The sequence below is a fragment of the Ovis canadensis genome, chromosome 8 (assembly GCF_042477335.2).
Source record: "Ovis canadensis isolate MfBH-ARS-UI-01 breed Bighorn chromosome 8, ARS-UI_OviCan_v2, whole genome shotgun sequence".
Taxonomy (NCBI): Eukaryota; Metazoa; Chordata; class Mammalia; order Artiodactyla; family Bovidae; genus Ovis; species Ovis canadensis.
Window position 1 is genome coordinate 74797807 of NC_091252.1, and position 14467 is coordinate 74812273.

At 36.2% G+C, this 14467-nt stretch overlaps 1 protein-coding gene across 20 annotated transcripts in view; it reads right to left on the bottom strand.

Annotated features, from left to right (window-relative positions):
- Positions 1 to 14467, bottom strand: part of REPS1 (RALBP1 associated Eps domain containing 1) — an 89399-nt gene that overhangs the window by 46174 nt on the left and 28758 nt on the right. For all 20 annotated transcript variants that reach the window (XM_069598535.1, XM_069598534.1, XM_069598528.1 and 17 more), the window contains exons 2-3: positions 1943 to 2066; positions 87 to 283 (exon numbers count right to left, since the gene is read on the bottom strand). In XM_069598535.1, the coding sequence (XP_069454636.1) occupies positions 87 to 283; positions 1943 to 2066 (321 nt within the window). The remainder of the gene's footprint in view (positions 1 to 86; positions 284 to 1942; positions 2067 to 14467) is intronic.

Genomic DNA, 14467 nt, shown 5'->3' on the forward strand with positions numbered 1-14467 from the left:
TGTCATTACTCAGGCCGTCAATAAATGCTTTAGTGTAAGCATTCCCACAGTACATCAACTGACAGCACGTACATGTACATGATTACCTGCTGATCTACAGATGCACGAGGCTGGACAGGATCATGGCTTGTGGACCCTTTTTTCACTTGTCCCCTGCCAGGTGGTGGGGGGATTACACCAGAGTAAGACCCTTGATTTTCAGAATCTGAAGAATATGAGGCTGCATGACGAGATTCCTGTTCGTTTTTTGAAGCAACAAATCTTGGCAGAGGAAGGTCCTTTACTGTTAACCACAAAAATACTTATTACTTCAAAATGAAATAGGGTATACACATTAAAAACTGAAATAAGAGATGAATTTGCTATTAGAAAGAATTTTTGCAAAAACTAAGAAACAACAGACACAAAATGTTTATCGCCACAAAATTCAGATCATCTCCCTTAGGTTGTTTAGGGAAACTCTAATCTAGAAGGCAGTAGTAGCAGCAAACGGTCACTCTAAGGGGTTAAGCTGTATGAAATGTTCAGTGCATATCAGGCCTTTGTTTGTACTTTATCTCATAACCATATAAACCTTACAAAATCCCCATTTTATAGGTAAAAAAAGTGAGACTCTAAGATGCCAAGGTCACTGACAGTAACTGACTATTAGGATCAGGATCTGCAGCCAGGTCAGTCTGACCTTGAAGCCTAGACTGTTTCTACTCACACTGGTTCCCTAAAGGAAGATGTTAGAGCTCTAAACAAAACAAGAATATGTCACTAAGTTTGAAACTAGATTAATCTAGACATTTTCTTTGAAGAAATTATGAAAACATCTTACTGTCCACCTACCAAGGACACAGTACAAGGCGTTTAGTTATACCTCCCACTTTAGTCCAGCTATGACACTCCTACATGCAAATATTTTATATTCATTTTTAAACAGAGAGAAGGATAAAAGACTGAGAATGTCTCTGCACATTTCTAGACTAGAACAATGCAGTAGCAGCAGCATCTTTAGAAGAAAGTATACTTCCCTGCACCATGATTATCTGCATTTCTCTTTAGAATCTCCACATTAGGGAGGGAAAATAGTAATGTTTATGCAGTATTTATATAAAGGAAATAAAAATTACCTAAAAAGAATGTAAACTCTCAATTCTAGAACAATGAAACGAGAGCTCCACATTGAAAACTTCTGGATGACTATTAAACAGAGGTGGTACTTAAAACTATTTTATAAAAATTCTAACATTACAGAAAACCTCAAGTTTTCTCTTCCCACCCCATTCCCTATGAAAACTAAAGAACTCTGCATTTTAAGAATGAAGAAGAAATTCTTAAGGATTTAATTCTTAAGAAATCAAGAATTTTCAACTACTTAGGCATCAATAAGCCTTCAAATAATAGAAAACCACATTATCCTAGGTCATACTTGTAGGGTAAGCAGATGTTTGCATTTGGGTTTTAGTCTGCCAATATTTTAACACTGTCTCTACCAATCAAAATTTTGGTTAACTAATACTTTCTAAATTTCAAATGGAACTTTCATAGTTTTTCCAAACGGGAAAACACTAAGTATAATGTTGTTTTATACTTAGTAGAAAAGAATATAAGGAAGGCATACATGAAGATAGTCACTACAACTCATCAGCTACCTTGATAAAATTATTCATCTAAATTCTAAGCATTTTTTAGTAAATTAAAGTTGCCATTTTAAGTTTTTATATTACCATAAAATATGTGTGAAGTACATAAATGCCGTAACAGAGTTAAGGTAGACACATTTTTCTAATATTAACAAATGAAAAAAGCATGGCATGAATAAAGTCATGATACTTTAACTCAAGGTCGCAAATGCCACTGAAACATCAGAAAGACTCCACAGTTCTACTGACTTTACTTCACTTTTGATTAGAAGTTCATTTTCATTTCAGTTACTAATATATTCCATAGTTACCTGTATTTATACTTTCCACTCTTAAAGGGAAGCCAGACTGGGCAACAGCTACAAGTTTCAAAGCAATATAGAACTGACTTCTTCCAAAATAACCAAGTCTTGTTGCACCACAAAGCTCCATAATCTATAAAAGAAAAAAATGTTAATATCAAGAATTATGACAATAATTCTCCACATAAGCAGCTATCTGACCTCTGTAACTTTTCCAAAATGCATAGCTGACATATGGCATATTATTCTCAACTGACGACCAAACTCATCAAGTTTCAGTTTTAAATGTTTGAAAATAAAAAGGCACTGACCTTACAATAGGTTATCATTCTTACTTAGTAAAATTCATGTGATAAACGATTATATTTTATTAGAATAACTTTTTTCTTAAGAATCATATCTTTTAGAAACAAATGTACCATCTATTCTTCTTCATAAATACTGTGCATACAATAGGGTCAAAAGTTTCTGCAACTAATAGATTATTACTCAGTCATTTAAGGTAAATCATAAAATGACATACTAAGTGGGAAAGGGCATGATCCATAATTTTGACCACATAAACACAAACTTTAAAACAACCAGATATATGAAGATTCTACCAGCAAGTCTGCTAGGTAAGATTGCAAATATGTGTTATTTCTCTTTACTTTCCAGATTATATTTAATGTGGTTATACTACTTTCTTTAAAACAACGATTTTTGTTTGCTTTTTTTTAAAAAAAAAAAAGCATGAAGCCTTTTAAGGATTGTTCTAGTCATTCAACAAATATTTCTTGACTGGCTACTACAAGCATCAAACTGTGCTCAGCCACTCAGTCTTGTGGGACTCTCTGGACTGTAGCCCACCGGGCACCTCTGTCCATGGGATTTTTCAGGCAAGAATACTGGAGTGGGTTGCCATTTCCTTCTCCAGGGGAATCCTCCCGACCCAGGGATCAAACCTATGTTTCCTGCACTGGAAGGCAGAATCTTTACTGCTGAGCTACTGGGGAAATGAGAATTTTAGGTTACAAAATTAAATTATAATCCCAAAAGGTGTATTAATATCTACTATATAGACATCTGGAGAAGGCAATGGCAACTCACTCCAGTACTCTTGCCTGGATAATCCCATGGATGGAGGAGCCTGGTAGGCTGCGGTCCATGGGGTCGCTAAGAGTCGGACACGGCTGAAGTGACTTGGCAGATACAGACATCACAAAGTAACCCTAAAACAAGCACTAAGTAACCTTGTCTGAGCTTCTCAAAAATCCAAATTCTTGTACAAAGAGAGCATATTTAGTCTATTTTCTTTTTCCCAGCACATTCAAAGGAAGATTAAGGTACCTGAGATGTTGTGATACTAAGTCAGAAGTATTTAGTAGAATTGCAAAAAAGTACCTATCAATGGTTCAGCAATATATCACAATAACAATAACCATTTGTTTTCTTTCCCAAGGAATGAAGACAATTTCTGCTATGACTGATCATCATGGGAGGAAGTTCCTGTTTCTGCCACTAAGGGGCATCACTTCTGTGTAAATTTAAAAGGGCAAGGAGGACAAAGAGGCAGGTTTGCATTACGAGAACTATGGGGAAAAGGAGGGTGAGAGTCAGGAATGGAAGAGCACACAGCCGTGCAGGGTGTGAAGGCACTGTGTTATGGTTATTATGCCACTTGGAACCCCCTCAGGGATCATTATACATCTCAGATACTTTTATTTATAACCCAAAGCATCTAAAATATACCAGGTAAGAGCCAGATAAAGGGAAGACCTAAAAGGAGATCACGTGTAGTTTGTTTATCCCTATTACACCTGTTTCAGGTGCCTGTGGGATTTTCAGGGGGAGATATCCCGGGAACAGAACAAAGAGGTAGAGTTCAGAAGGGAGTACATTGAGGAGATATGCTCCATACCTGGGAAGCAGACAGGAGGTCATGACTGAAGCTGGGGGACCAATAAATAAGACTGCCAGCAAGCCCAGAGTGACAAAAGGAAACCTAACAGGCAGGTATAAAAAGGAGCTTATGAAAGAGAAAGTGGGAAAAAATACCAGCAGAAAGTGGGAAACCAAAGGGGACAAGGCTTTGGAAGGTTCGAGCAAGCTTTAAAGGAAATAATCATTGCACATACAGATTTACATACAAGGTGTTATGAGAAGCAACATAAACTCACAAGAATATATAAAATTAATTATGGAACAGCCATATGAGAAAAGTATGTAGCCTTTAAAATTCACTTATAGGATTAATGTTATGAAAGCAAAAAGCAGAACACAAAGCAGTATATACATAAGCATAACCCAATTCTATTCTAATACATACATAAAAATGGTAGTGAACATGCCAGCATATATTTCTGGGTGCTGAGATTAAGGAATATTTCTATATTTATATACATGAGGCTGTATTTACTCCAAAAACATATAATATTATTTAATCAGAAAATTGATAAATAATTTCTAAAAAGGAGCAGCAGTAGAACCGCCAAAAAGGGGGGGAAATATACTCTATGTTTTGCAATTATGTTTTGTTACTTGAGCAGTTACAGGGATGCGGTAGGGTAAAATCCAGTTAGCAATGGGTTAGGGAATAAACAGGAGGAATTTAAGTGGAAAGAGAAGTACAAAACAGGTTAAGAAAGGTTTCTTTGGCTTTAAAGAAAGAAAGTTTAGAAGGGTACTTTTGCTTCTCTTAAGTCTCAGAGCTAGTTCAGCAGAAGAGACACTAGAAATCAGGTCTTTTGATTCCAAACCCAAAGTTCTTCCCAGGATGTAAGGGTGAAGTGGGGAGTGCGATGGGGTAGAAGAGCAGGAAGAAATACTAGCCTTCTACTGTAGCACACATAACAAAATTTTAGAAGTCTGTATGCCAAGCTGCCGCCTCAAGAAAGCTGTTTTGAAAAGAGTAGATAAAAAGAATCAGAGGCAATAAATGCAATTATTCCTCTACAGCTCCTCCCTGCTGCATCCCTTACGAGACTCATTCTGTGACCCAAGTCAGGCATGTGTGTCACTGTATGAACACTGGAAAGGAAGAAACATGTTACGACATATAAATTTACAAAGTAATACCTGACAAAATAGTCTAAAGAGGTCTATCAAGACTGAAATTACCAAGAAGTCTAAATTACTATCACAATCTGTGAAGTAGACAGAATCTGTCTCTAAAGAAATATCTGGAATAAATTCCTAGAAGGAGACCTGCTAGACCAAACTATCAGTATATTTTAAAACGTATTACCAATCGCCCATTGCCTTTCCAAAAGGTTACTGAAACTTATTCTCTCACTGTCAGTATGAGAATGTTTCTCATCTTTTGTCATTTCATCTTTTTCTCCAGCAACTTGAAAAGCCACTCACATACTTAGATGTATTTATTTTTAACCTCCTGTGTTACACAGTTCTACATAACTATTCCTGGATCTGTAGCATTCTTTTTTTTGTCATCTCTTTATTTTTATAAAACAATTTTAAATTGGGATACAGCAGCTTAACCTTCTTTTAAAATTACTTTAGCTTTATAATATTTAAACACCTGGAGTAAGGTTAGCCCAGCCTTCGTTTTTCGTTCTTGTTTAGAATTTCCTTTGCTAATTTCATGTTACTTAATCTTTCAAACAATCTTTAAAGTCACTTATCAAAATAAATTAAGATTTTAACTGAGACAGCAATTTTCATGTACAGTCTGGTTTCTAACTTTAACAAGACCACTTCACTGTTTTATCATTAAGGACACTGTTGGCTAATACTGTGCAACACCTTTGTTAAGAAACTATTTAGCTAGTTCTACTATTCTAATAGTTTTGTTTGGGGCCTTATATTTTAAAAAACCACAGAGAGATGTTAGTTTTATTACGTGCATTTTGGGGCAGAAAATGAAAAGATGGTTAACTTTTCTCTTTGGCCTTATTAATAGTTCTATTAATAGAGTTCCTAACATCAAACCACCCTTTGATCCCTAAAATGAATTCCATTGAGTCATGGTGCATTACATTTTCAAATAATATTTATATAAAATTTCAACCACAATCTTAAAATGACTAAGTGTTAAAAAAATATTATATCTGAAAGGTATGGAATTGATATTAGCTGGCTTTGTACGCAGAACTAGCAAGCTTTACTTTTTTCCTGCTCTAAAATACTTTAAATAGATTAGGAATTACATAATCCTTAAAGATTTATTAGACAATTCACCAATGACACAGGGTCAGCATCTCTGATATACAACTCATTTTCTTCCATGTTATTGGGAATAAACTAGGTTTTCTATCTCTAAAATATTAGATAATTTCCAAGAAAATCATTTATCCAAATTTAGACATTTATTATTAGATCAACATTATTCAAAGGAGTCACTTTTTAAATTGCCTCTTTATGGTAATTTTCCCTTATTTAAAATCATGCATATTTGTGCAAAAGCTTACACAGCTATCTGATCATGAAAACCACTTAAAATCCCTAAGATACAGAGTCCCACACCCTTTCCATTAGATTCTAACTCATTTAGGAAACCCAGGGCCAGAGAGTGATTGCTTGTCTAATACTGACAGCTACTGAAAACGATTAACCTTTATTTTATTAACATTACAAAACTTGTATGCTCATGGTAAAAGAAATAAGATATACTTAGGATACAGAATTAAAAGTTCTTATGATCCTCATCTAAAGTAACAATTTTTTTATGTTTTTCCAATTTTCTCTACACATATACAAACATATGAGCACACATACTTCACATACACCTTTTACCCATATAGGGTCATACTATACATGATTTTTTTCCACATAATACTATTCAAAGATCTTTTTATATCAGCATATATAGTTCTCTTTCATTTTTTTCTTAACACAGTGTTCCATTGCATGGATATTCTTATTGCAAATTAACCAGCCCCTTACTGATGAACATTTATGCTTTTCCAGCTTTATATTACAAATAATGCCATAAACATTCATGTGCATGTATCTATCTTTGTACACTGTACAACTGTAGAACAAATCTGCAGAAATAGAATATGCTTTAAAATGTAACATAGTCAAGTACTGTAACTGAGTAACTGTAACATCTTACTGAAGGGCACAGAATCCTGGCTGCCTGGATTTTCTTTTTTCCAGGAAAAGATAAAGTAGATTATCGTTTGCTTTAATACCTACAGAGATTACTGTAGTTAGGCAATCATTCTATATCATTCATACAGTATTTGAGGAAGTTATATAATTTTAATGTGCCTCAGTTTCCTCATACGTAAACTGGGGAAAAGAATACACCATCTCATATGGCACTTACAACAAGGTCTGGTCCACGAATATCATTATTATCACTTTTTACTTACCATCCTGATCATAATGTACTTAATTTAGTCAGGGATGTCAAAGACTAAATCATCCTTGAAAACCACATTTTCCTGAGAGCTGAGAGCTATCGCCTATAAGCACCAAATTGGGTTTTATTATAATTTCTGAAGAATAGTCTTTAAATTCTAAAATACAGAGTGCCCTCATACCTTCACAAGTATTTTGAACTTGTGGCTTAAGACAGTACACCAAACACAGAAATTTATCTCCTTTCCTTTCAGGTATCTTTTAAAAATGATAGTAAGGGAATTCATAAAAATAAACAAAAGGAAAAGGGGGACAAAGAACTGACAGGAAATTTAAGTAAATTTTAGCAATCAGAAAGCAGATGGGGCATCCCTGGTGTCTCAGTGGTAACGAATCTGCCTCCCAGAGTAGGAGACACAAGTTCAATCTCTGGTCCAGGAAGATCCCACATGCCACAGAACAACTTAGCCCACGTGCCACCACCATTGAACCTGTGCTCTAGAGCCCGAAAAATGCAACTACTGAGCTCACGTGCTACAGCTTCTGAAGCCCACACATTCTAGACCCCGAAGCTCTACAACAAGAGAAGCCACTGCCAAGAGAAGCCCACACACCAGAGTGGCCCCCGCCAGCTGCACTAGAGAAAAGCCCGCGCAGCAACGAAGACCCAGCCCAGCCAAAATAAATAAACTTAAAAAGCGGGTGCCATACCTAATGAAGTAGGACAGAAGAAGTCAGTGCCAAGAATATCCACGGAGAAGAATCATTTTGGCCTGCAAAACGCAGGGACTCATCCAGAAATGCGACTTATGACTGAGAGTGAGACTGGGACAGAGATGAAGCTCCCTATCCCTAGAGTTGCTCACAGAACATTAGCAACTAGACTTTACCCTCCAAGTAAAAACAAAGAAACAAAAAACTAACAAAAGCAAATGTCAAGGAAGTACTAGGACTGCTGACTGAGACAGGAGTTGTTGCCCTAGGGAAAAGCTGTTTCTAGCATTTAGCAACCCAATTATAAAGAACATCTGACCCACTCCTCCTAACGTGAGGCAGCCTTCTCAAGTGTTATTCCCCATTATATAGTACTCAGTTTTTCTACTGCCTCTAAGATCAACCACCAACTGAAGAAAGCCTACAAAATGGAATAGAACTGCCAAAGTTACAAATGGGGAAAATAAAACTCTGAAAGACATAATTCAAGGAAGAAAGATCACTTAAAAATACTCTAGAGTGTATCTTCTGGGAGATTTAAGATAATACTGCCTCACCCACAAAACAAGAACAGGATAGCAACGATACTATGAAAAAGGAAAAATCAGAGAATAAGAGGTACAGAAATACAGCTGGTCGGTCCCTTGGTATCTACAGGGGACTGGTTCTAGGGCCTGTCAGGGATACCAAGATGCTTCAAGTCCTATAGCTGGCCCTCTGCATCCCTGATGATGCAGAACCTGCAGGTATCAAGAGCCAACTGTATACCTGTTGGAAAAAAATCTGCACATTACTTGCACAGTTCAAACCCATGTTGTTCAATGGTCAATTGTATACAAAGTTCAGCAAAAATATGAGAAGATTAAAAAAATATTTTTTTCTCCAGAAGCAGGAAAGGGAAAGGTGAATTAGAACATATGAGAGAAAAGAAACAAAGAAGATTAATCTAGATGGGCCAAATTTTTATTAAAATGATATATCTACAAACAATGCAGAGGAAGGAGAAAAGTGATATGAAAGAACAAGAGATTTACCCCAAAGCTAAAGGAGAGATTTGCAGATTGCAAGAGTCTACTGAGTGCTCAACATAATAAGTTCAAGAATTCCTATACACATGATTACTGTGTAACTTCAGAACACCAAAGATAAAACAAAGATCTTAAGAGCAACCAAAACAGGCATAGTGCAGGGAGATAAGGAAGACTGCTTCAGAAAAAATATTAACTGGATTAGCATCAGACTTCTCATTGGTAATAAAGAAAACCAGAAAGCAATAGAGCAACATTCTCAAAGTTCTAAGAAAAAGCATTTTCAACCTAGAATTCTATATCCAGTATCAATATGATAACAAAAACAGATACTTTCATAGATGAAGAAATTTTAATAAGTTTATCTCCTACGAACTCTTTCTTGGGAAAACGGTGTTATTTAGCAAAATCTGCAGACAGGGTATACAGAAAAAAAGTAGATACATACCAAGAAAACAGAGAAATAATGTTGCAATGGAGAACGGCTATGCAACTGGCCTCAGCAGTAACCAGTTCAGACAAACTGACAGAATGCTCTAGGAGGAACATTTCAGAAAAAATAAAGGAATGGATATGAAAGCAACAGTGCAAGAAAAAAAACAGAAAGGCAGTTGAGAAAGTAAAAGAATGTAATCACAGTACAAAGCCTGGAATGGAAGTAAAAATATTTATATCATATTGTAAAGACCTTTTTACATTGAATTTTTAGATTAAGTCAATCTAAAGTCAAAACATTAAAATTAAGAATTATAGTTCTAGAATAAGGTGCCAATGTTCTCAATATTAAGTATGTAAAAGTAGAGCTAACAAGTTGAGAGAGGGAAGGATAAGAGAAGGTGAAGGGAAAAGACATCAGCTTCTGGGTTTTGGTCTAGCTGAACAAACCAAAAAAGTCAAGAACTCTTTTTGGATATGTAGGAGAACAGAGATCATAGAGAAAACTGCTGCTACCCAAACTGGAGACCAAGAGGGAGCAAATACAGAGAATCACAGCTTACTAGAAGGGAAACCCATCAACATCAACTTCTCTAAAACCAATGCCAAGGAAGGGAAGACTGAACTGTCCTTGATGAACTGCTGTAGGCTCAGTGTGCACAAATCTGAGAGAGAAAACTACAGGGGGACCTAGTCATACAGGGGCTTTACCTCCAGGAGAAACCTCCACCAGGTTCTCATAGTGATTGTGAGCAAAAACCCCAGTGCTTTTAGGAGGGGGAGGGGGAAAGAAACCATCCTGAAATCTACCAAAGCAGTCTGCTCTTAACAAGGCCTGTCCTCAGGAGAAACAATTTAACCAGAGCCCAACCTGCCCGGTATTTATCAGAGCCTAACTGATCTGGGAGAAGGGAAAAGCCATTCTACCCATCCTGTCCCACCAAAGAAGGGTAGAGGGAATACGGATGGGACTGAGAGGCAATTATGAAGTTCACAGGTTCACTGGGAGACTGAGACAGAATCATGAGACTTACAGAATGCTCTGCTTCCTCCCACCCCTCACTACATTACTAAAGAAGTATTTATGGTAGCCCATTAAGCCAACACTTCATGTCATGCTATCCAGGAAAAAAAAATTACAAGACATACTAAAAGGCAAAAAAAAAAAAAAAAAAATCACACTTTGAAAAAACAAAGCAAGCATTAGAATCAGACTCAGATATGGCAGAGATGTTGGAATTATAGGCCAGGAACTTAAAACTATGATTAATATGTGAAGAGTTCTAATGGATAAAGCAGACACCATGCAAGAACAGACAGATAATATAAGCAGAGAGATGGAAATCCTAAGGGGAAAAAAAAGCTGGATATTTAAAACACTATCGAAGAAATAAAGATCGTCTCTGATGGGATTATTAACAGAGCAGGCATGGCTGAGGAAATAATCATTGATTTGAGCTTAAGGATATCTCAACAGGACCTCTAAAACTGAAAAGCAAACAGGAAAAAATAGAATATTTGAAAACTATAGGACAACAGAAGATATGACATATGTGTAATAAGATGAATAAAGAGAAATGAAACAAAAGACGCTTACTCCTTGGAAGAAAAGTTATGACCAACCTAGATAGCATATTTAAAAGCAGAGACATTACTTTGCCAACAAAGGTCCATCTAGTCAAGGCTATGGTTTTTCCACTGGTCATGTATGGTTGTGAGAGTTGAACTGTGAAGAAGGCTGAGCACCAAAGAATTGATGCTTTTGAACTGTGGTGTTGGAGAAGACTCTTGAGAGTCCCTTGAACTGCAAGGAGATCCAATCAGTCCATTCTGAAGGAGATCAGCCCTGGGATTTCTTTGGAGGGAATGATGCTGAAGCTCAAACTCCAGTACTTTGGCCACCTCATGCGAAGAGTTGACTCACTGGAAAAGACTCTGATGGTGGGAGGGACTGGGGGCAGGAGGAGAAGGGGACGACAGAGGATGAGATGGCTGGATGGCATCAACGACTCGATGGACGTGAGTCTGAGTGAACTCCGTGAGCTGATGATGGACAGGGAGGCCTGGTGTGCTGTGATTCATGGGGTCGCAAAGAGTCGGACACGACTGAGCAACTGAAATGAACTGAAAACAAAAGAAATATTTGAAACAATAATGAGTAAGTTTCCCCCAAATCTATGCCAGAAATGGAACCGCTGAACCAGGAAGCTAAGAGAACAGAAAGCAGGATATATGCCAAAAAAAAGTACACCTAGACCCTCTACAAAAGTTAACTCAAAATGGATCACAGATCTAAATGTAAAGCACAAAATTATAACACTCACAGAAGATAACATATGTGTGTATTCAGGACCCTTAAGAAAAGCAGAGTTTTTTTCTTTCACCTAACAGGATTACACTGGTAAAACAGTTTTTGTTTCGTTCTGTTCTTTTTAGTGACTTATGACTTTTGCCTTTTTGCCAAGCTATCGTCTCTGCTCCATCAGTAGTTGTCCCAGTTGCTGCCTTTCTACTTTGTATGCCATTGTTTAGAAATGGAACCACCCTTTTTATACTGTAGAAAACAAGACTAAACAGTTCTTTAATAGTAACTCGAAAAGCTCTCCAATGAGCAAAAAAGACACAAACATCATTTTTTACTTCCGATATACAAAGTATGGAGGTGGTGGTGGGGCTAACATTATTGAGCACAAACAATGCTAAGCACAGTGCTAAATACTCAAGGTGTTCCCATCTAATTCTGAAAATAATGGAGTAGAATTAGTATTATTACCATATTACAGAAGAAGAAAAAGAATCAGACTGGCTAACTAAGCCCAGCCGACTCAAAAGGGGGCAAGAGCTGTAATTCAAAGTCACGCTTTTAATCTTCTACCAAGACTTGCTGTCCACTGTCCTTTTCCTGGAATAATATTGGCTACCTCAGAGCAAGTGCCCCCAATAAGTCCTAAAAATCCAGAATGCCTAGTACACAGTGACAATCAAAGAATAGTTTAAATGCATTAGGAAGGCTTTTTAATCTTATGCTCATAACACTGGGTACATGGAATGCTAACAATAGAGATAGATGGAAGTTATTTGAGAATTTCAGCTTGAATACATGAGCTGAATTATAAATAGAAAAATCCAAAAAAATGGAATAAGAAATATATTGAAACTATACATAACACTGAGAATACATAATCACTGAGAATACTGTCAAAATTCCCTCCAAAATGAAATCTTATGAATGTTTAATATAATAAAATACAATAAGAAGAAGATCTTCCCTTTAAAGTCATCAAGTTAAAATTAAGAAGGGGATTCTATTGCTTTCGTTTTTATAAACATTCTTTAGTTTAAATTGGGCTGGGTCAGCGGACAAGCTGTTTTTGTTGGCTTAAAAGCCCAGTTTGGTCTACCTATACACACACCACCTGCTACCAAGTCGGTCTAACTTTTATTGTTCCACTAACTTGCTAGACTTGTCTCCACACCTCTCTGTGACTCATTAGCTTTAATGACATGAGAATACTTGTAATGGAGACTCAGGTTTACTACAAATTAGTGGGAAATAGGGAATAATTATACTCAGTACTTATTATCAGGAAGACTGTTTACTTGCTGTCCCACTTAATACTCAGAACAATCCTCTAATGTTGGCTACCATTATCCCCAGTTCACAGGAAAGGAAACTGAGGCAAGTAAGCGGCAGTCAGGATTCAAATCCAGATTAGTCTGAGTCCAAAGGCTTTCCGTTCCCAGGTGCCTCTGAAGCAGTTAAACAGAACTCTTAACAATGGCATGTTTATGGGGCAGTAGTTCCAAATGTATTCCAAAGAACACCGGTCAAGTTAAAGGCTGTGCAGCTGAATAAATTGATGTATTACAGTCTCCTTGGAGACTTCACAATGCATTTTTAGCCCCTAAGAGGCACTAAAAAAATCCTACAGCCTAGGAACAAACCTCTTTTTGGTTTAGGATCTATTAAAATGTTTCCGAACTACTGGTCCATAATCAGATACTCTATACTAACACACTTTGGGAATCAATGCTATTAAGACCCCACCCAGAGCAGCAATTTTCAAACTCTTCTGGTGTAAGGATCCCTTATATATGCTTTAAAAAGTTATTGAGGACTTGTTCAAAACTTTTGTTTTTGTGGGTTATATTTATTGATATTTACCATGTTAGAACTTAAATCGGAAAACTAAAAAATATGTACCTATGAATTTATGTAAACACAAGAATTATTTATGTAAACACAAGGATAACAAGAATAATAATTTTCCATCATGTAACTTAAAATTTTATGAAAATAACTTTTTCCCAAAATTAAAAAAAATGAGAAGAGTACATTGTTTTATAAACATATACACAAATTTCCTCAATGTCAAGCTTACAACAACATTAATGTCTGTTTCTATATTTGACTTACTGCAATATGTTGATTTGTTGAAAGCAATATAGACATTCCCAGTTCACATAGATATGTGTTGGAAAACAGAGGACAATTTACATAGTCTTTTCAGATAAACCTGGTATTTTTTGATACTACACCAAAACTCTACAAGTGGTAGTTGCTTAAAGGTTAGCTGCAATACTGAATCCAAAGCCACATTAATAAAGTTTTCTGCATACTCTTACATCAAAAATCCACCGGTGTATCTGGTCTATTGCATCCCATATTGCCCCATATGTAACCTATTGGTTCATCAAGTCATGTAGATCTTCCAAATGTTGACATATTTACAAAATATTAAAAAATTGCATTTGTTAATATCATATCTCATAATATCTCATAAGAAAGGTCATTAAACACTGGGAAGCAGTCAAACACTTGATTGCAGGTAAATTCCAATATCCTAATTTCTGCAGAAAGTTTGAATTTTATATCATTAGTAACAAATAGTAATAGCTGTTTTCCCTTAAGTGACAATCATACTTTCTTCATTTTCAAGAAAATCTTTGCCCAATACCCAAGTAAGCTATTTCTTCAAGAAAAACGATGCTCCATTAAAAAAAAAAGAAAAGAAAAAAAAGTCAGGATAGGTCACAACTCCAATTGTAA